At 38.0% G+C, this 23,964-nt stretch overlaps 1 protein-coding gene across 10 annotated transcripts in view; it reads left to right on the plus strand.

Annotated features, from left to right (window-relative positions):
* CABIN1 (calcineurin binding protein 1) overlaps window positions 1-23,964 on the plus strand; it is a 129,497-nt gene that overhangs the window by 38,260 nt on the left and 67,273 nt on the right. For 9 of the 10 annotated variants that reach the window (XM_026075242.1, XM_026075245.1, XM_026075244.1 and 6 more), the window contains 3 exons: window positions 10,022-10,204; window positions 12,495-12,832; window positions 21,190-21,303. In XM_026075242.1, the coding sequence (XP_025931027.1) occupies window positions 10,022-10,204; window positions 12,495-12,832; window positions 21,190-21,303 (635 nt within the window). The remainder of the gene's footprint in view (window positions 1-10,021; window positions 10,205-12,494; window positions 12,833-21,189; window positions 21,304-23,964) is intronic. The other variant, XM_026075248.1, reaches the window with a different exon arrangement.

Genomic DNA, 23,964 nt, shown 5'->3' on the forward strand with positions numbered 1-23,964 from the left:
AACGGATAATTCTTGGGGAAACTGGCAAAAGTTCCTTCATCTCTTTCACTGCATTGAATATAGAAATGCTCATTTTATCCATGCTCACATTTCAATCTGAAGTAATTCATTGCACTGTTTTGATATCATATATAATGTATTAATGTGAATAAGTTATTTAGTGGTCAGGCTCTTCTATTATTTAGCCTTTTGATGCCTTTTTGACAAGGCAAACAGAGAGAGCAAATATTTAAATATATCATAAATAATATGCCCCGTGAGAAGCAGTTCTGCCTAAGAAAACGTCTGTTTAAGTCCTGCAGACTGATGAAATGTTCCCAGGAGATGGATAAGTTAGATGGATATTCCAGTATGAGCCATTAGTACATTCACTCAAAGTAAGGTATTATGGGCTGTGGCATCCTAATTGCCTGGTGGGAGCAAAGTTGGCTACTTAGCTAAGCCTGAAGGTGCAAGCTAAGGAACATCTACACCTGTCAGGCCTGAAGGAGCAGTTCTTGGGTCTGCTAGCTTAGCTAGTTAGTGCTTAGCATTGCTGCTGTCACGGCAATTGGAAATGATGGCTGCCGAAAGAAGCCAAGTTAGGGTGATCTTTAGGCTGGCTGTGTGTAACTCTGACAAGTTGGATTGCAAAGCACTGCATCATTCGTAATGTTTTGTAAGTTGCTGGCAAAGCTAAACTCTGGCTACAGCACACTGAAGAGCCCCAGAAATTGAAATATTTGCCTTGGGGCTGCTGCAGATGGAAGGAGAACTAACAGGCTGAGCAGTGCTCAGTAGTCTTCCACTTTTATATTATTGCATATACTGTGCTCCCTTGCATGTATTTGCATTTTACTTGTATTAAAATACATACTTTTGAAGTAAAATGCTCTTGACATCTTGCATGTAATCACATCACTGAAGAAGACCGGTGCCTGCTTTTCCATTTTACTATTCCTAAAAATAGAAAGAAAAAAATCCATCATTCAGCTACTCTTTGGATTTTTTTTTCTTACTATTCTGAGAGCAACTGAAAGTGTCTATTTTGCTGTTCACAGACAAGACAGTTTGGCCCAAATTCAGCCTAGATATTTATTCTTACTGTGGCCTSGCAATACTCTTATTTACTCTTACTCTTGTATCAGTGTTGTTGATCATATACAATATAAACAAAACAACAGAATTATATAGACTGTCCCTCCAAAGCAAACAGTAGTTCATCAATGGCTGGGATCCCACTCAGCCAGACTGGTGAGGTCTCTTTTGTCCCTTTTTGAGTGCTACAGTTGAAGAAAACATGACCTGCAAGGAAAGAGAGAAGGAACTGGATTAGTTTAGGGAAGAAAAGTCTAAGGGGAGGCATGATAGCAGTGTTCCCTAAACAGCGCTAAAGGCTGTATGAAGAGTTGGGGGGGGGGTGTTCTGGCTTCCCCTATCCATGGGGGACAGAACAGGACATACTAGACTTAAATTGCATTAAGAAAAATTCAATATGGAGATTAGAAAATAGTGTTAGAATAATATTAGGAAACATTTAGCAAATACAAGTGAAACACTAAAATATGTTCCCAGGGGAGAGTGTAATACTGGAACACCTCAACACTGGAAGTCCTTAAGAAAAAGTGATACAACCATCTGCCAGGAATGATGGAGGTGTATTTTACCCTGTTGGAAAATGCAGTGGACTAGATGAGCTCTTGAGGTCTCTTCCAAGCCCTATTCTTTTAATTAAAAAAAAAATTTTTTTTAAACAAAATCTCTGCCAGTGTGCCTTCTAGTGCAGCAAATTATCTCAATACAAGCAGGATAGAATTGCTGTACAGCCAGAAATCCTTTATTCAAAATATTGGGACTCTGATCTTCAAGCATGGCTCTGTAGATAGATGCAGTTGTGAGGGCAGACTTACTTCAAATGCATCAAATATGCCCTTACAGTTTTGTAGCTCTCCAGCACATTTTGTGTGTGGAAAAAGCTGATCTGGATATGCATAAATCACTGTTACAGTTGAAAGCACTGAAAAGCTTTATATCCAATGAATGTTGGGGATGCTGGTTTTAAGTTATGCGTTTTATGGAAATGGGAGAAAGGAACCAGTAAATACAGCTTGTAAAGTAACTAAACTTCTAACTCTTTCTCCTCATGGCAGCTGTTAGCCCAAATCTCCTTAAAGGAGAGAGGAGTATTGCTGAGTGGCAGCTGTTATTTACCAGCTGACTAGCTGCTGTCATGTGTGTAAAATAGGCAGCTTCTCTTCTCTTTTCTTGTCTCTCCATTCAGCAGCATCTTTTCCTCCCTTCTGTTAATCCTGTCTTTCCTGGTGTCACCCCATCTGTTGCTGTTTTATAACCCACCCACAGTTGTCTCCCCCCCCCAAATGAAAATGTGCATTTAATAGTGGAAGCCTGAGATTCAGACTCTTACCAGCCCCCAAGAGGAAACCAGGAAACAAGAGGAACAGGGAACCCAGCAGGAGCCCAGTCTATCATTACGTGGGATATCACCACATTTAACTTGCACAGCTAGATGGCCAGTGTTGTATATGAAAATAGACTTTCTTATTGTCTTCCTTTAAACAGGCTGGATGTGTGCAGTCATCAAAGAAAAAGCAGAGTACAGATTCCAAGCTGTTTAAGTTTAGCTAAATTTTGCACTAAATACTGAAGCTAGTGCAGAAAGCAATAAAAGTATTTAAATAAAAGAAATCTGAAGGAGAAGTACGGCTTCCAAAAAGTGAACTGGGAGATTGCTGTGAGGTTTTTGTTTGTTTTGTTTTTTTTCTCTGAATATGCCTTTTGTTGTATTAATATTCAATTACAAATTATCGTGATGGTATGCAGTTGATATAGGCAGTACTCATTGCTACTGCAGTGTTAAAACGTCTTATCGTTTAAGTCTTCATCTATGTCATGTAGTATGTTATATGTAGTTAGATGTAATCATCCTATTTTTGTGTTTGTCTTTGCCTGATTGCTTTTGCAACCAATATTGCCCGTGCTGCCTCTGACCTTTACACAAATCTCTGTTCCCCAGGCATTCTCTTCCTGCTTTTACCTGTCACGGCTTGCTTTTAATAATTGGCAAAACCTGCATGATAAACTCACTGGGAAAGGCTACTCGCTTCGTGCTGTGGGAGAAGTCCCACTTCATAGTTTGTTGGTCCTGTAATTCTGCAAATGTTATAAAGCTGCTCTTTTTTTTTTTTTTGTAAATGGGGGTTCTCAACTTCCTGATGAGCCAAAGGTGATGTCTGAGACTCCTCTTGCACCAAGCTGTCACTCATGCCAAACTAAGTAAGCTTCAAAGATGGAGTGGATATTTATGTGCATAAAAAGAATGTGCACATTGTGTTTTGTAAAATGAAAGTCTTATCCTTCAAAATTCGCTCTCTCTTACAGTTTAGAAGGAAATCTTTGTGTCTACAGTACGTGTGCCRTTCTAGCCCATGGTACTGGATGTTCATGGGGACTGCATACTAGGCTGCATGAATGACGAATCAGATCCATTCTGTTTCAGTATGCTCCGTTTTTACCTTTCCCCAATTTAACCTGCCTCTGATTTTTATTTTGTAATGAGTTTGAGTGAAAAGGCAGCACTGACATTGAGTATGAGGTTATATAAAAAGGATTTGACTACAGAAATGGAACACTGGTAAACAATTGTGTTGATCTGCACTTGAAGATGGAAGAACACCAGTATAGGACCGCAAGTTGCTGAAACCCATTCAGTGATCTGTGCAGCTGGACAAAACAAGCTCTCATCTTTGACTCATTTGTATAAGAGAAGTCCATTTATACATTGAGAGGACCTTGCTGTCCTCATGATATTACCTGCTCCCATGCAAAACTGCAATTCTTTTTGTTTTTAATAATGTGCAAGTGCATTTTGATACAGAGCTGAATGTTGTCTTCTGTTATGGGTGGAACTTGTCTCAAGAATGAGCTGTGTGATACAAATGATGCATCATGTTTCTGACTACCGAACAATAAAGAAAAATGCTCATACCTACAAGTAAAGATAAAAAGGGAGAAATGGAGGCATGCTGGAAGCATAAAGATATACAGAGTCTGTGTATCCAGAACCTTTGAACAACCCATCTTTATTGCATGGAAAAATAAGATTTTTTTATATAGTCAATTATTCATAAGCTATGAACAGTGCAGCAGAATTTTTCTTTACTGTAAACTGAGTTAGTATGTCACTTCTCAGAAGAACTTTCTATGCTGCTCAATTCTGATTTTTGACTTGTAGCTGGATGTTTATCCCATTTCAGGTACTTTCTTATACTTTGGCATATGTTTTCCTTCTGATATCTGAGACATTATTGTTCAGAAAAAATGCATTATACCCTACTGGCTTTCTGAGCATGTTACCTTCCCCCAGATGCAGCTGTTTCAGAGGTCTTCTCCCTCCCTCTTTAATTTCCAGAAATTTTCAAGGAATGGAGGGCAGACAACATGATTACTGAGCTGCATTGCAATTTCATTGACAAAGGTAGAATATCTAATTTGTAAGGGCACAGTGAAGCTGTACTTTAACTCCTTGAGAATAAATTACGTGAGTTTGTACCATGAGCAGAGTCTGTCTGACCAGCATGTCTCTCAGAAAAAGCTTTGTCATTAGGATTGTACGTCTGCTGGTCCAGGCCACTTGCACTTTTACATGTCACTAGCTCTTCAGCGATTCAGAGGTCTCCTCTTCTGTGCGTGGACACAGTTTAGGTAACAAGGAATGTTCCACATAGGAGAATGCTGACATTGGATAAYGGCTAGTAAAGTATTGAGCCTTTTTTTTTTCATGATTCATTTTTTTTAATAAACTACTCATTTAGATTCCCCAAAGTTAAAACAACTTCCTCCAGGTAGTAGGTAGGCATGCAGGTGTTGTGTCTGAATATTAATGATGCAAAGTGGTGAAGGCTTTTTCTAGTATGGAAGTATAGCACAGAAGTAGGGATTCTGAAATCAACCTAGTAAACCTACTTCATTCAGGATAAGATTAATCTTAAAATACTTTTAAGAATAGAGCTAAGTCAAATGGGATACTGAGATATGTTGCCTACTCAGTTATCCAAGTGGTTAAAAGGATCTCTCCCTGATAAAATAAAGTTCTTGGCACTACAGATGAAAATACAAGCTTCTATTTCCCAAGGACATCTCCCCCCCACCAAAATCTAATAGTTGTTTTGTTGGAAAGTTAACTAAAGCTCCCTTCTATTCATTGTAACCTTTTCATATCTTCTGTCCAGTACTGCTGTTTCAAGTGTTGACAGACTAGGCGACATAGTCTGACACAGAAATCACTGAAATGCCACACACTGAGTGTATTATAAGGAATGAGTACTAAAAATAAAACTGCATTGCAGAGCAATATATTCTTAATCTTTAGAAATAAGCATGAAGTACTTAACTTTACATCAAATTGATATTTCAGTTGGTCAGGTGGTTTGAAATCTTTTCAAAATTTAGGATTAAATAACAAAAAGTAATAACACAAAATATAGTAATACCAAAGAGAATCTGATATCAGGGCATACTTTTTAAATAGGAATTTTGTTGCTCTTGTTTAGGCACAATTTAATAGTCCTTTTTCATCTCCACCAAGGATAGTAATCTTGGGAGTCTTAGTGCAGAGAGACACTAATAGCCAGTGTCAATTTTTTTTATGCAGACTTTGGAAATAATAGACTTTACTGGGAGGGACCTCAAAATAATATTTAGTCCTTTGTTAATGACTTGCTTTTAATTGAGGGATCACTTAAGCTTTTCAGAAAAGCCTGCTAAATTGCTTTTGGAGATGGGAGGAACTGAGAAAATACTTTAGGTGAATAAAATACTAAAAATAATCATTTCGATACTCTTAAATTACACTGAATTGCATTAAATTGTCTTTAATTATAGCAGTAATGATTAAAAAGCACTAATGTGCTCACTGGATTTGCATTTTTTCAAAGGGACGGGTATCAACAGCAGTTGGGAACTAGCAGTTACTTCTCATGTTTTGCAGGCTGCAGTGATCCGTAGTGTGTCAGTTGAGTAACAGTAATCTAATCCATATCCCCCTCTCAACTACAATTAACTATTAGATGAAGTAAAAACTTTATAATACATATAATGAATGTAAAACATATATACTACACAGACACAAGCAATATAGAGATATGTATGTGAATTAGGCTATAAGAGTATAGTACTTCCATGTATGCAGTGTGTATAAACTATGTTTTTAAAGCAGAGTTAGGGTAGGACTTGGTGCAACTGCATAAGTTCTGTATCACAAACTGCAGCGTTTAACTATTGACAGACCTTTTTTGTTGTATGAAGATACATCTTGGATAACCTGCCAATGACTAATGAAAACTCTTAGTTAAATTACGGCTGTTTGTCCTTGAAAACCTCCAGTGATATTGTGCCTTCTCTATGCTCTTTTTAGCTGTATGTAACAGTTAAACTAAAGATTAGGAAAAAAAGTAACTTTTTTGCTGCAATTAAAACACATTGCATCTTGCTCCATACTCAGTGAATATGAAGAGCAATTACTATAGTTTTATTTCAGTTAATTTCAGATATTTGGAAATACACTCCCATCTTTTTTAAGCTAAACAAGTTCCCAGTGTTTCCTCATAGACCAAGTCATTGATCTCTTAGGGTTTTTTTTTTYCCTTCTTGTCTGAATTCTTTCTAGGAAGTTAATATTTTTTTGTTTTTTGTTTTTGTTTTTTGAAGTGGGTCCCAAATACAGACACTGTAATTAAGCTTAACTTTTATTAGTGCTTAGTAGAATAGAAAGACTCTCATTTATGTTTTATATGAAGTTTCTGATTATACATTCCAGTGTAATAGTTTGCTGGGACGTTTTTGTAATAGCATGATGTTTTGACTCACATTCAGTTTGAGAATTACTAACTTTCTGTGGGCACATGTGAATTCATGTGCGTGCAAACACACACATGGTCTTTTCTGGAAAACTGCTATGTCTTTATTTGCTCACCATTCTGTATTTGTGCAGTTGATTATTCTTACCTAAATGCAGTAAGTTCTGCTTGCCTGTATTGTGTCCTGTTCCTGAAGACCACCTCTGCAGTTCATTGAGGTCACTTTCAATACTAATTTCTGCCAAAATTTTTGGTAGTCCCTTCCTGCTTAGTGTCATCTGCACATTTAGTGAGTGTTCCCTCTATTCAGTCATCCAAGATACAAATGAAAAAATTGAATCACGCTGGACTCTGAACAGAAACTTTCAGGACCTTTCYTCATGCATCTTCTCATACTAAGTGAACCATTAATTAATACTCTGTGTGCAGCTTTACATCAATAATAGTTTCATTTTATACTCTGTATAAGATTTCTGTATACTCATACCTTGGTTATGAGACTTCAATATTAGATTGTCAGAAGTCAAACTATATGGCACCTGCTGCTTTTGCCCCACTTGAAAGATCTGTTCCATGGTTTGAACATTGGTCTGGCCTGATTTGTCTATGATAAATCCATGCTTTCTGTTACTGATCTTGTTATCTTTTAGGTGCTCATAGACAGATTTATTTATTTATGTACAAATGCTTTCCTGGAAATTGAAGTGAAGCCAGCTGGCTAGTAGTTTCATGTCCCCTCCTTTTGACCTTTTATCTTTTTTAAAGACAGGTACTACATTTTCTGTTTTCCAGTTGCTGGAACCTTACTCTGTGACAGCTGAGAAGTTATTGCTAATAACTATGATTGCTGCTGCTAATTCCTGAAGTACTCTAGTGTTTTTCATCCTGCCCAGTTGGTTTGAAAGCATCTACTGCATTCAAGAAGTATCTAAAATAATAGGAAGTAATCTCAACAACTCTTGTTTTTCAGTGATTTAAGGAGCCCAACATTAATATCACTAAGATTTTTTTCATACAGTAAATGTGTTGAAAGAAAAGGAAAATGAACATATATACCTACACATACACTCTGCATTTTACTAGAAATTTCAAGTTAAAATAGCTAGTTGTCATTAGAAAGGAGGTATTTACACTTGCTACCACTAGTGGAAAAACTTCACTGCCCTGCATACATTTGAAATATAATATGCTAATTCTCACATATTGGTCTGGCAGTTCTTGATTTACATTTTAATGCTTCAACTGTCATTACCTACACATCAGAACTGACCTTCAGGCTTATGGCAACATCTGGGTATTTGTAAATCCCCCTCGGCCCCCCCCCCTTCTCTAGGTGAGTAATTCACCTTCTTTGGAGCAAATGCGGGTGCTTGCTTAAAAATCAAGGGATCTGCTGTAAATGTTTTTCTGATGACAACTGGGAGTTCAGTGGTATCCATTTGTACCACAGAATATTACTAATGCTTTATAAATGAGTCATTGAAAGCCTGATTGACCTCTCTTCAGAATCCTTCTCTTCCCATTCTCTGTAATTATATACTTTCTATATAAAACTTGGCATCATTAACCAACCATAAAACTTTCAATTAAGAAAAAAATACTGTTCCCCAATTCTTTTTTAAGATACAGCTTTGTTAAGATTTGTTTATTGGATGGGGATATTTTCTTTGTGTGTCAATGAAAAGCCTAAGAATCGCATAAAACTTTGTTTAAATTTTTTGGAATCTTGATAAGCAAAACCTGATCTGCAAGCTGAAGGTCTGCAGAGGGATTTATCTTGGTAAAAGGAATTCATAGGAGGCCCTTAGCTCTCTCCTGAACACATGCAATTTGGATAGAAAGGAAGAGATTTAATTAAATTATCAGCTCATCTCAAGGAAGGGCCTTTGCTGTTTTTATTTTGCTTCTTGATCATATCAAGAAAATTAATTAATAAAATTGCAGCGGGACTACCTAGACAGTGACTATACCATGCCTCTTGGTTAAGCTATTCCTGTACCTTAATAAGAAACTGTAAATTAATCTTGGTCTACAGCTTTAGAGAGAATGGCCTGTATGGGAATTTTGTTTTGGATACTGAGTTCTGCTGGCACAATATTACAGAAAAATGCCAGTTTTCCATCCCAGTAGGAAAAATACGTATGCATCTTTCTGTCTTTCTACTGGAGATACTAAGCTGCTTTTTTTGGTCATGTAGGTTTGCCTCTGACAACCCCTGATAGATAAGGACTTGCTTATATCAGGCTCGTTTCAGACACGGGTGAAACATTTTAACTTGCCTGTTCATTCTGAGGTATAAATATTATCCCCCATAGTCACAGTCYTGTACAACTAACTGTCTTGCACTGAAACAGCTATCAGCGGATTCACAACTTTGTTCTGCCTGTAATGTAATCAGTGGCCACCATACACTGCTCCACCCACGTGTGTGTGTCAAGGCTGAGTCATTTCTCTTATTCTTCTGTCTACTGCCTTGAGGTCTAAGAGTTTTCCTGTCTGTCTTAGACCCGGTTCTTTGATGGGTTGTTTATTTGCCACATGAAATCGTCTTTCAGAACATTTAATGAACAGCATCTAACACTTGCAGGATAGATGGCATCAGTGATCAATCCTGTCTTGCCATCTCTAATGATACTGATTCTTCTCTCCTTCACTAGTAACTTTTACCAATATTGCTGTTTCTGGTTTCTCTTATCAAATGGGTTTTGATTGTGTCAGATGCAAGAAATTATAGAGGGTGCTTTTCAAGGCAAATGACACAGTAAAACTGCAAAATTTGATAAGACCATACAACATTTGAAATATTGCATCCTGAACTGCTTGTCAAAGTTGAGCATCATTTTTGTTGAACCAAGTTCCAGGATTATAATCTTGGAAGAAATCTGCTGGGGGGCACCCTAATACAGTAACGTTCAATAATACCTTATGAAAGAAGACTTTGAGGTTTTCATTTCTTAGTGCAAAGAGGTGAGGTAAAACTGATATGTTGAAGTAGACAAATTAAAATAAATACCTTTTTGACAACAGAATGGGTGGTGGTTATGGATCCTGTGTTGCATTTGAAAGAGATTTGCAGAGTGGTTGCAGTTCTATGTTACTGTTACTGAGACGCAAGTAACAGCTTGATGAGGATGAAATAGTGCATTTCTTCTTTATCTGTTTTGCAGAGAGGAGTCAGGATAGCACTGCAGCAGTGCTCTCTGACTCCAGTTCCACACAGGATATGTTTAATGAGCCTGCCAGTTCTCAAGACAGCCTGAGGAAGTCTTACACAGAGAAGAGGATTTCTGCTTCCTGTTCTGATGCACTGGTACCCAACAAAGACACCCCGGGATCTACAGAGGAAAAGAGTACGACCATTTTAATAGATAGTATCAGCTAGTATATTTTAATTAAAATGTTTCTTCTAGCATGCAGAAGCATTGAAATATGCTGCACTGTGAGTGAGAATTTTAATTAGACATTGCTGCGTGTATGTGTGTAGCTTGAAATTAGAACTGTTTATTGTTCATATAGCCATCATCCCAATTTGCTTTATTTTAAAACCTTATGAACTGAAGAATTATGTGATAAATTGCTGTCTGTGATAGGCGTTTGGCTGGCTTTCCTTCCTTCCTTAGATATTGATGCCCTTTTTGTTCTGGCCCAGTAACAGACTGACATTCAGTACCTAGAAGAGCACAGACAGTGGAATTAGATATTTTATTCCCCTGGATATTTTATTTCAGTAGAGGAGTGGGATTGCTCTCTGCCACAGTTTTCCATATAAAGTACCTTAGTGTTCCATATTCCCCTGGAAAAATTGTTTCAAAAAAAATTTTTTTAGACCTTCCAGTATCCATTAGCTGGAATTTCCCTCTCTTTCTCTGTACAGTTGGATGTGGTAGCAGGGCAACTGGACTTCATTAGGGGAAGAGATATGGAAAACAAGACTGATATTTTATTTTTGCCTATGCTTCTGGATTGTGTGCCTTTTGAAATGTGGGCTGATAAGTCTTTTCTGCTAGTTTAGACTATGTTTTAGTCTCTTCCAATTTCAGAGATATGCGAAGCATGGTATATGAATAGCCCTGATTCATTTCACTGATCTCGCTGGGGACAAGTGCCTGCTAATTATTTTTTTATTAATGTTGCATATATAAAAAATTTTGTAGTTTATTTTTAAGAATATTTTATGTCAGTCTTGCCTGAGTTAAGGAAATCTGTGGTGATATGTTTGCGTATGTATAGTGAGGTAGATACCAGTCCCTAAATTTATAAAACTCTGCTTACACTATCATTAATTCTAGTAACCTTTTGAAAGCTGAATTAAAAGCATGGCTCTTTGTCAGGCTTGCAGTGAGTTGTGCTATTGCCATCAGCTGTATGTCTGGAAAACTGCTGAATGCATCTTTGTAGTATTGATATTCATTAGAACAAATGTTGTATCTGAAAAGTACCTTCCTGACTTAACTACAAATATTATTGAATGTTAGGGTTTATTAAAGCTTAAAAAGCTTAAATGATACCTGTATGGTTTTTTTATTCACTATGTGCATTGCACAAATATTTTCCATTTAATACATATACATGCTTTCATTACCTGTGCTACATGAGCTGCTAAAAATTTTTCCACTTGTTTGAATTGTCTAAAGCATAATTAAATGACAACAAAATCCAAAAGCAAAGCAACCTCTATAAACTAAAGGCCTATAGACTTGCCATATATAAGGTACTTGAAAAAATGCTTTTAGGAAATGCTCAAAGATTCATACTATAATGCTATCTGTAGAGTAAAATGATGGTGGATAGATTTCTTCAAGCAATTTTTGAAAAATTTCTGGCCTGGAAAACATTCTTGACTTGAAATTCAGCTTTATCAGGGTAAAAGCTAAAGAGCAAGTTAATCCTTGTTTAGTGGCCTCTAGCCCATTGGGAGATAAGATCTAATGCAAGAGGTTCTTTATCTGAGCAAAGGCAGTAAAATTCTGTGACAAAAAATCAAAGCTGAAAATGTAAACTGCATGTCTCATGCGTGTTTTCAGCAGTAAAGACTAGCTAACATGAAATGAGAAAGTTTCCACTGTAACAATGTTTTCTAAYGTGAGATTTGGTATCCTTCAAGAAAAGATGGGTCGACTGAACTACGATTACTGAGTTCACTGCAAAAATATTTGGATGTAACTGTAGGTCCTGTATTATCCAGAAGGCCAGATTAGCTGCTGATCGTTTTTTCTGAGCCTAAATCATATTCTAAAATTGTGTTCTTCTAGATAGATTGTTAAAAATAACAAATTCTACTTGACGGGATAACTTTATTTTTCTGTTCCTTCTTTCTTTCTTTGCAGTGTCTGTTTTTTAATTTAATTTCTTCTTTTGCTTCTCCCCCCCTTCCCATTCTTTTCCAACACTGTATAAATCCTGCACTGGGTAAGGTAAGCTGACTTAGTACTATTGCTCAGGGAAAAGTCCCAAATAAAGATGACGGAGAGATCAGTGTGTGTGGCTCTGTTAATGAGCTGAAGATGACTTATTAAACACCAAGAGTAGTAATAATTTTTCAGGAAGCACTGGGATAATTCTGTGTGTACTTTAATGAAGAAAAGGATTACCATTTGTTTTATATCATTTTTGTCATGCAGTCTACTGTTAATGTTCCAGTTGCAGGAAAGTCAGAAGAGCTGCTGGAGAACTCAGAATCGTACCATTCTGCTGAGCCTCCTGGCCAAAAAGTTCTGCTGGATTCTCAGTCTGCTTCTGGCAATCCCATGAAAGCTGCGATCCCCCCACCTTCCCAGTGGGACTGCAAAAAGAAACCTGAACCTTGTGGAGATGCATCTGAATTTCCTCAGTGTCTTCCAGCAGACCTTGAGGAGCAGCGGAAGTTCCTGACGGAGCAGTGTATTGCCTCCTTCTGCCTGTGTCTCAGCCGTTTTCCCCAGCACTACAAGAGCCTCTACAGATTGGCTTATCTCTACACATACAGCAAAACACACAAGGTGAGACAAACCGCTGATACAGTAGCTGGTTGGCTGTTGGTTTATTGCCTGAGTAAGTAAACCATATTGCTATTTGTGTTGATTCAGGAGTCTCAGTATTAAAATGCAGCAGATAGTTTGTTTACTCCAGTTTGGATTGAAACTATGCTTTGGGAAGTCTGCTGCTCCTAGATCGTTTATGATTTGTGTGTGTGAGGCCAGATGAGCAGGGAATTCCTTTTTTTATTATTGAACTAAGTTATTTTTTGTCATTCAGCAAAGAAATAGCTTTTAGCTATGTCACATGAATGATGATATTCTTGTAAAAATGACAGTAATTATTTCTTTTAACGAATAAGTGGACTGAAAAGTGACTTGAAAGCAGAAATTCATCAGTATTGATGTAAAAACACATCAGGTGACACAGATATGCTTGCTGGGTGTCTTAGGTCTTCATCTATAGAATGAAAGTTTCCCTAGTGTCAGAGCATAGAGACAATTAGTTGTATGAACACACATAAGGTGAGAGTGGGTGCTTTAAAATGTAAGATTTGATGTTTTTGTAGGTATATGACAAATAAAAGCACTAGACTTCTTGCTGCATTCATGAGATCTCATGTACTTTATGTACTATGTACTTTAGGGTAGTGGATTTTAGTCATAAGGAAATAAAGCGGTTCCTCCAAAATGATACTTTCCAGTCAATCAGCAGTATTTTCACATTTCTGAAAGGATTCCRGGTTGTTTTGAAAGGACTATTCTGGAGCAATCCAGAAAAAGAAGCTAATATAAAGCCACCATGAAAATAGAATTATTATGTATCTGCCTCCCATCACAGAGTTGGGGAAGACCCAAGATTTAACACCTACATGCATTCTATTCATCTCCTAGGAGTAAGTGCTTTCTCTAATACTGTGCACAGGGTTAGTGTAGCCACCTGATGACTGTTTAGATATAAAATCCTAACTATCTCTACGCAGTGGTTGAAATAAGAAACAGGGCTTGACCGAAATACAGCTTGAAATACTCCAAAGTGGGATATTGCATTTTTTTTGTCTCCTGCTCCTTTACTTTGTATTTTCATCTCCTTGAGTATGACAAAATTATTTGCTGTTTAGAAATCACTGAATGAAAGTCAGTCAGAAATCCTGTTGTGCACAAGCCTGTGGTATTGGTTTAGACAAGGCATAAGAGTGTCTTGGTCACTGTAATAGAATGAGTGCATATTTGAGGTGAAGGTAAAATAACTTTCTTCTTCCAGCATGACTCTTGCATGTTCTGCACGGTAGAATTAATTTCAAAGGCCTTCTGCTATTAATTAACATTCTTCTGATTTAAAATCATGCCTTTTTTTTTAGATTGAGCATGTTTATTTTATGTTCAAAGCTGGTAACAGTGTTGCAAAGAGGATTATCTCCCACATAATTAAGCAGTATTTGTAATGCACACATACTGCATTCTCCTTATGAAAGTGGTAGATGTATATCACTGCAGGAGTCTGGTAAAATCTACTGCATGTGGATGCTATAAAACTTGGTCTACAGGAAGTATGATTTTCATATTTCTGCGATGCTAATCCTTTGTCTTTCTGAAATATCAGCTAGTAAAATGTGTATGAATTGTAAGTCCAAATTCATCAGTTATTTGACTAATTGTGATGATCCAGGTTTGAACCCACAGATTTCGTACTTGGAAGTCTTGTGTCATGTCATATGCTGCAATGCGTTGCTTCTGAATTCTCTTCCMAACCTGTATCAAAGCTTTTATGAGCTGAATTTCCACTCTGTATCCTAATACCGGAAGGGAAGGGAATGGAAGTAAATCATACCACTTAGTACCTGTAATAAAAAACATACTAACAGTACTGCTTCAAATTGAGCAGCAATGTATATTAGCAATCAAGCGTAAGGTGTTGAATATTTCATTTGGCTGTACAGTGATTATCCAGAAAAATATGCCCTTTTTTAAGAAAGATTGTTTTGAAACATTCTTATGCTGTTTGTATGTGACAGTTGTTAATTTCTTCATGGAGCTAATCATTAAGAGGAGCCGTGGATTCTTGCAATCTGTCATTACCGTTGCTGACAAATGATTGTGTATCAACATTCAAAAAGAAAAGCTGCTATTTTCAATTTGTTGGTTCAAATAGCATGTCCTTGCCTGGGGAACTACTTGCAAAATACTTTCCTCAATTTCTTTTCTCTTGATGATGTCTTTCCTTTGCTCTTTATCTCTCTCTGATTTGTGATGTTTTTCTGTATGAAACACACAGTGTTGTCTAAATCTCTCTCCTCCTGGAACTCAACAAACTTGAATCTTGCCTGTTTRAGCGCAGTAGTTATCAGATTCAGCTAGGACTGTTGGGTTTTAATATCCTTTTAAAATTATTTCTGCTGCATGATAAACAACTATTCAACAGCGTAAAAAAACAAAACAAAACTTCTTACTAAGATATATAGGTACACTGCATACTGTCATGAGGTCATAGTTTTCTTTTTTAGACTACTGATTTAAGTTCTTCCATAGAGCAACGTCAAATATCTGTGTTATCTTTGACATAATAACATACTGATACACTATATCTTTGGTGGGAGTTTTACTCCTAAACAAATTTAAAACACAAAAGGCAGCTACTGCAGCAATAACCAGAGTGAGAAGAATACTTAGATATCCTGCTAACAAGCCAAATATAAAAAAAACAACCCCCCCCCCAAAAAACAACTAGATAAATTAGATCAGGTTGAGTTGCTAATGGGGCAGACTAGACTACTGGTAAATTTTAGAAAGCTGAGATTAATTTTAAAATACATACAACCATGTTGGAAAATTCAGCATTTATGTGCCAGTGCCAGGAATTTCTATGAAGAATTTAGACTGATGGCCAAAATTCATGGTTGGCCAGGAAAGCAGAAGATTGGCAGGTCTCCATAGTGCATAGAACAACAAGCTTTCCATATGCAAGCTGTTTTCTCCCATGTTACTCTATTACCGATTTTGCTGTTCGGCAATTAGTAAAAATAGTCATTGGGCTTCCTTTTATTTTTTTTCTTTTCTTTTTCTTTTTTTTTAACATCCTTTTGAAAATCAGCATTTTGTTTGGCTACGCGTTCTGTTTTCTTCGCCCCTCTAAAATTCGGCTTACTCTTTAGAGGCGATTTCTCTTTATTTTGTTCTATCACAGCAAATTTGTACATAGCTGCATTTTTTTTCACGTTGAATAAACGTGCAGGAAAGTGAGGGTGAATTTTCAGAAGTTGTTATTTCATTGCCAGTTTGGACAGTGCTTTTAGTTTCACATTCACCTTGTCTGTCTGTCTTGAAGGGGAGTCTTTGTCCTTTGTGATGTTAAGTTTTTACCTCCAAAATGGCAAGACATCGTTCATCACTATAATTAACAAGTTCTGTGAAAATTGAATATTTACCTGATGTTGTCATGGATCAGTATGTAGAGTGGGTCTGATATTCTTCAACTAGCATATTGTCAGGAAATAAAAATACTTATTTATATACTTTTATAATACGGAATGAAAAATACTTTGCAAATCCTCGAAGGTGCTTCTCACAGATATAGTTTGTATGACTTAGTTTCTTTAAGTTTATATAATCTATTATGTCCATTATTAACAAAGCTCTTAATGGTTTTTAACAATTATTTGCTAGCATCATGGTGTACTATCAGTAATATAAAGTTAGAGTACTTGACAAACTGGCACAGTTCATTAGCTGATCCACAATGTATTCACTGACTGAATGTGGCAGTTGTATTGTGGAGTCATTTTTAAAATTTTTAAAATTCCAGTATCATGGTATGCATTACAGCTGTTTTAATACTATTTCAGGTAAAATGTCCTCTGCTACATTTGGAAGATGAGTTTATGAATTTTGGTTCAGAAAGACAATATGAATTCACTGCCATATCATTCTATCTGTAGCTTTAAAAATATTAATCATCCATCACCTGGATTGAGATATACTGATTTATGCAGTTTAAGGCTTGTGATACTGAGTCCAGATTTGGACCCAGTAACCATGATGCACTTCACAACAGAGACATCAGGGCCTGCCTGACTGTACTGGCAAGGTGTCTTGCATCATCATTCCTAAGAAGACAACAGTGGTTGTGTTGATAATTACTGCTGTGTGAAAGTCTTTCTAATTCAGACTACAGCGATTAATGTCAGGTATAATATAATGTCAATACTGTGCAACTGTTCAGTCAAACCAGGCATAATGCACACATATAAAAATTACCGATTATATGTAGGCTTAATATATACGCACGCATACAGACAGGCATAACATGTAAGCTTAATTTATCTAAGCATTTCAAGTAGCAACAGTTTGGTAATAACGGTTCATTTAAAATGCTACCCTTCAAGGTCAATAGTCTATTTATTCTGCTTTTATTTGATGCTGTAGCACTAGTTCTTAATGAGACAAAGCCTATCTAACAGACTATAAAAGAAAATAGAGGGAAGGACTAAGGTGTATTAGGAAGCTCTGTACACCTCTCAGTAACACGTCAGAGCTCCTGGGTTAGGTAAAGGTGGCTTTTGACACCGTGGAGTTAAAGGGTATCCATCTCTGCGGTGATTCAGATTTCCACTTATCTGACCATGAGAGATTTTCCTTTTCCATTTTGACAATGCAGGTAAACTTTTCTGCAAGTTACTGTCAGTCATCTTGCCTTTGAATCTTGGGGTGATGAGGATGTGGGAGGCAATTGCTGAACTGGAAAGAGTACTTTATAATTGCCCTGAGTCAGACAGCTAAATCCAGCACTTCAGACTGGCAAGCAGTGTGCCAAGAAGAATAAATCCCTTTTACTATGTCCTGGATCTCTTCACCCACTCCTAATAACTCTACCGGCTAAAAACTCAGTGGAGCAGACTGTAAAATCTAATGAGTTGAGACCTGCTCGGGCGTATTTACTGGGAATAACTGATCATGCTGATTTAAGAAGGGCAGTGGAAAATCTGTAACTACATCTTTTATTCCCATTAGTTTTGATTGTGTGAAGTTACCGTGTAATTGCCCCATTTGTCTGAATGATCTTTTTTGCTCCTAGCTAGGTTACTGTCATCATCTGGTTCAATAAAAGCCTATGAATTATATGTACCAAATACATGCATATGGACGGTCAGTATTATGTACATAGCACATCACCAGAGCATGACACCACACTTAATGATCTCTTAACATTTTCAGTATAGAACTCAGATTCAGGAATAATATCCATAGCTTAACTAAAAAAGAAGAAAAAAAATTTTTAGACTGGGGTTTTATATATAAGCTCTGTGGTGGTGGTGTCTCTCGTAAGGTTTTCTTTTGTTTTTTTAAGATAGTTTTAACTGTAAGATTCGTATGACCACACATTAAGCAATTTTTTACTTTGTTTTCACAGTTAGTAGAATCTCCTTATGGTTCTGATTACTTTGATTAGTATAAAATAAAGCATTTATGAGCCTGGATCTTCAGATTTATGATGGGCTTATCATTTTTGCTGGATTCTGATTTTATTCAAAACAGGATGGTTGAAAGATCAAAGTCAACTGTAGGTTTGTTTATTATGATTTTTGCTTCTATTCTATTTCACTGTCAAAAGTAGTAGTACATCGTTCTTTCTGGAATTTGAGTATTGTGAACTGGATCTTCTGTGTGGTAGAGTTTAAGGAGGGGAGCAGAAGAATGACCTGTATTAATACTTTTTGTTTCGGAGTTTTTTAATTGTTAGGCTAATTCGTGGAATGGAGCAGCGTAAAACCACAGTCCCTACCAACTTGCAGTAATTCTTGATATTTTCGTGTAGATGGTTGGGATTTACAGTAGTCTTCTCTGTAGTTCCTTCCCCTTCTGTATGGGATCCAGCATTGTGAGCTGGGAATGGACTTGTGTGGACCACTGAAGTGGCACTCTCAGTGTCTTCAGTCTTTAGGTTGCCCTAAACAGGAGGACCCTTCAGATGACTTGGCTGTAGTGTGTTTTATTGCCCATGGTACCACAAAGCAGGCATCTCTCACAACTCTCTAGAAGAACAGGAAATGTGCAGACTTGTGAAGTATGCTGCCATTAATTTTTTTAAGAAGATTGTGCTAAGCAAAAATTTTAAGGCACAACTTGCAGGATTCATTTCCTTAGCATATTAAGCTCTGAAAAAATAGATTTTGTGGCCCAGAGTAGGGCGCAGTGTAAYCAGTGTAACACAGAAATCCTTAGATGGACTACTGAGTAACTTTGAATGAGGCAGTGCCATCTCTTCCTTAAATGGGGATACATCCATTTTTAGTTCACAAAAATAAAATGGAGAATTTCATACACTTTTGATAGCAATACAACTTAAGGATCAATTCTTGCTGTGTTGACATTAAAGACTGCTTTACCACTGGCTTTCATGGAAGACCAGATTCCTGTGGGTTCTTTTCTGTGTTGTATTTTCTTCTGTAGGTATTTCAGAGTATTGTACAGGTTTAGATTAATTTGATTACAGAAATATATGTTACAGAAGCAGTACAGTAGAAAAAGTGTATAGTTAAAGTTTACATAATTTGCTTTCTTTAATCTTAATTAAATTTGACAGTCTGTGATAATAATTAAATTTGCTGATCCCCTGACTAGCCAGAAAGCACCTTGTGATATTTTTGAATGAACATGCATTTGTCCCACACTAAAGGGAGGCTATCCAAATCCCCTTGACTGTCTCATGTTTGCAGTCATGAAGGTCCCTATATGAATACATATATCAGTTCTCTGAATGAAGTAGTTTTATCATTTCTAAGTCACTGTCTGAGATTTCCAAAATTCAGCTCTTTTGCACATGAATCCATAATCGGCATTTTGCCAGAGGGGAGGCTCTGAATCTGGTAAGACATTGAAGACTCCCACATGGACACTGTCATTAGGACAGAAGCACTTGGGACCGTGCAGGGTTTCTGCTGTTTCCCCAGATTCTTGCAAAGAAAAACATCTGGAAAACAAGCTAAGAATCATCCTGGAAACTTGTTAATAACCAAAAAAGAGTATTGAGGTGATATTACAACTTAGAGGTGATATTACTTGTTGGATGGACATGACTGTCAAATTTATGGTTTGTAGAAGTGCATCTCCAGCCAACACAAATTGGAATCCAACATTGTCATTTGTCTCTATAGAACAAAACATCTTCCTGTTTCTTTTGTCTTTTCTATAGTAAAGCTGTCATCCTCTAAAAAAGCCAGTCTGACTCTCAGCTAAGAAGTCAGGAAGTCATTGAAGGAAAAACTGAAGTAAAGCAAAACTTCTGTCAGTGAAACCTTACAATTAATAACTGGCCCATCTGTTAGTACTCCTAAGTGGCGTGTTTTGCCCAGAGCCAACAGCTGATCCTAGTTCCCACCTAGCACAAGAGATGTTCGTGTCAGGCACTGAGCTCCTCGAGGGTAATACTTTTATGAATTTTTGATCTTTGTCTCTCGTTTAGTCCCTTACCAATACTTTCTCCATTAACTCATTGAGTAATATTAATCCAATTTGATGACAGGCATAGAATTTTCCACAGAGATTAAGTAAAGTTACATGGATATCAATGGCGGAGTAGAGATAAAAGGCCTAAATGAACGTCACTACTAAAAGAAAGCTGCAGTTTAAGCTTAAGGGTTGCCTTTTCTGTTTGGCCTGCCAGCTGGCCAGGACATGTTTTTTGAGCTCCAAACAGTGTGGTAGTGTCAGCCACAGGGGGGAAGAGCTGGACAACCCGGAGCAGCTGTGGGGAGGGGCGGGATGGCGGGCCTGGGGGTGCCAAGGTGCCTCTGAGGGGGCTTGGCATGTGGAGGAAGCCTCTAGGACACCCTGGCCAGTTGTTTCCACTGTTCGGGGAGAAACTTCTTGTTTTATACAGAAAATATTTTATCCTGATAACTATAATTCAGCTTTTAACAACAACAACAACAACAACAACAAAAAAGTATTAAATACATTTACAGTTCAGATTTCTCTAGGTGACCGGAGATGGATGGTGGATCTCAAGGAAACGAAGAACAGTCCAAGTCAGTTTAAAAAAGGGTGTGGGGGGGGAGGGGGGGGACAAACCCCCAAACCCCCAAACCTGATGTTATGCGGTTGGATTCAGAAGCTTTAGGGCATTGACTAATCCTCCGCCTCCGCCAGGGCCGATCAGTGCGAGCGCTCGCTCTGTGAAACGAGCTTGCTTTTCCCCACAGAGGGACGTCACCGAGCCGCACGTTCAAACACCATCTGAACTGAAGCTTTAACTATCACGCAGCAGCTCCCGGGAAAATGAGAAAGGAGCTTGTCGGTTAATAAATAAAAGCCAGGGAATGTGCAGTACTTTTAGCTGTGGCGCGAGCCCCGAGCGACTCACGTGCCCCCTGCTCTTCCCGCAGAACCTGCAGTGGGCCCGCGACGTGCTGCTGGGCAGCGGCAGCCCCTGGCAGCAGCTGAAGCACATGCCGGCGCAGGGCCTCTTCTGCGAGAGGAACAAGACGAATTTCTTCAACGTAAGTTTATACCGTTGATAAACATACCAGTACTTTCTCAGCTGTGGCTTAACACCTGCTTCTCCTTCGCACAGTTCGCAGAGGGGTGGTAACATGGGATTCAGCACAGGGGCATTAAATGAGCCACCCAAAAGGTGAAGTTGTATTACAGAGGAATTTGCTGGGGTTCTCCCCTCTGAAGGAAAATATGGAGAGGGTTTATTCCTGATGTGCTTAAAAAGATGGGGAGGGAAGCACCAATGGTTCTCAGTTGTACATTGTTTACCATATATTTGGTAGGGGTATGCTTGGTGGTTGAGACCTCTATAAAAATTCTGAATCTGTTCCTCTTAATTATCCTCTTCCTTGTTTACTCGGTCTCAGCTAGACTTGCACTTCTTGGAACAAACAAAACCTTGCTCCAAGAAATCTCAGGTGTCGGAAGGAGCTTTCCTGTGTTCAGCTTTGGTAGCGCCTCTCTGCAGCAAGAGGAGCCCGAGCAGCTTCCGGCCATGCAGGGCAGCAGCTCGATCATGCAGATTGTCCCTGCGCCTCTGGGGTCTTTCAGACCACAGGAGCATCTCCGCCTTGCTCAGTAACGTGGCACATAGCGTACTTTTGAGGCTCATCTGAGCACTTTCATCTAGCAAATTCCCTGCTGTGGTGGAGACTTAAGATATTTATGTTGTCTTTAGTATCTCCTGCTTTTCTGAGATATGTTCTAGTTTTCGTGGCTCCTGCTCTTTTGTGATAGGATTCGGTAGGTGTTTTGTGGCTTGTGATGTGTGAAAAGGACCTGGAGATGTTCTGCTTTGTATTTCTGGGCTGTGTTTGTTGTATGGTTGGTTGCCTGTGATTGCAAAGACAGAATTTTAAGTCTCTGCTTACCTATCCAGTGCTATGTTCCTAGCTCTGTTTTATTATTTTTAATTCCTGTGGCATTTATTTCCATTTTGCACCTGTTGACATCCATCTTCTTTACTCTCTGTTGTGTTAATTAGCACCTCTGTGCAAACTTCTGTTAAATATGATATGTGCTGTCCTCTGACTGTAATCCCTCAGCTAGGTTGAACAACTAAGAAATATTGACAGTGATTCCAAACTGTATTGTGGATCAGTTTCCAAAAAGCCTTCTATTTCATTCCATCTTTTTGAAAAGAAGCTTTGATTAATAAATACCGTCAGTCTGACAGGGTTTAGACCACACAGTTGTGATCTGGCTGATGACTGTAGAACTTTGTACTGGTTATTCCCCTGCAATATCTGCCTGCTTTCTCTGCAAGAATCCTGCAGTCTCAGTCACTAACTCTTCAGGCTGGTAAACGTCTTGGCTCTGATCCAGCTAACACAAGTATTCTCACAGAAGTTAATGAAATTATTAAGCACGCTTAAAGTTAAATGTGAGCTTTGCTTGATCAAGGCTAACTTGTTCATTATTGCAGGGTTAAGTGTCCAGAGTATCCTATATTTTCACATATGAGGAAGGCAAGCAGTGGAGAACTAAGCAATGTGCATAAGGGAGTGTTTCCACTTGAAAATGTGAATTACCACATTAGGAGAGACCAGTGGTTGACGTATTTCATATCTAATTTTTGAGTGTCAATGTTAGATAATTTAATTTAAAGCTAGACCCCATCATATCCATAGTTGGACGTTCCCAGCATTTTTAAAAAGTTGTTCCTGACTCCATAGAGCAATCTCTTTATATACTGAAGGATGAAAAATGTTAGCATAGATACTAAACACCTGTATAGTAATTCTGTTTTTTGATTTTAAAAGTACTTATTTCCCTTAATTTAATGATATTAATTTTCTTTAATAAGAAATTAAACATTTTGAAGTAAAAGATAATCTTCAACAGAAGGTACACACTTCTACTACAGCCCAGTGCAATATACAGGCAGTACTGTAAGAAAAGAAAGAAGATGGTGAAAATGATGTTCTTGGCTTGAACTTAGGTCTGCCAATATATGAAGACAGTGTTAGTCAAGAGTCCTCCATGTAGAATGCTGTCTCCAACCTTGAGACACTTCAGTCTGGGGACTCTTATCTCGAGTGCCCCAGTGTGTCTCAGCTATGGTGACAAGTATAACTAGCACATGGAGTGCCTCAGACAGCCAAATCAAGTTCTGGAGGTCTTTGTGAACTGGTGCTAACATCTTGACTTTTCCTGCAGACATGCCGTGTAGTCTTGCTGTTGAACAGGTACAGTATGCATTATGAGCTTAGCACGATAAAATATTTTGGTGATCTCATTTTCTACCAGGTACATTTTCAAAACCCTCTTCAAATAACACTCCGTGTAGAACACATGGCAGTAATCCAATACAGATGACACAGACATAGCATAGTGAGAAAACCCAGATCCAAGAGAGACATGGCTACAAATGTCCATGAAAAAAAAGCTGTTAGTGTCATCTGACATTCCAGAATTGTACAAACCTGAATCTGTGAACAACTTGGAAAAAAATCTCTCTAACATTTCATTGATTTTGCCTGGGTTAAACCTCAAATAGTTTGTTCTCATCCGAAGCTCTTAGCCAGGCAGTGGGAAAGCAAATGTGCTGCACCATCTGGGTCAGTGCTGAGAATACAGACTTGTGTGTCATCCATTGCATACAGATGGTATTACAGCCCACTGTCCCCGCTAGTGTCTTCACATACAGAATCGGGTGATAAAAT

This window comes from Apteryx rowi, unplaced genomic scaffold (genome assembly GCF_003343035.1).
Source record: "Apteryx rowi isolate R43461 unplaced genomic scaffold, aptRow1 scaffold_40, whole genome shotgun sequence".
NCBI lineage: Eukaryota > Metazoa > Chordata > Aves > Apterygiformes > Apterygidae > Apteryx > Apteryx rowi.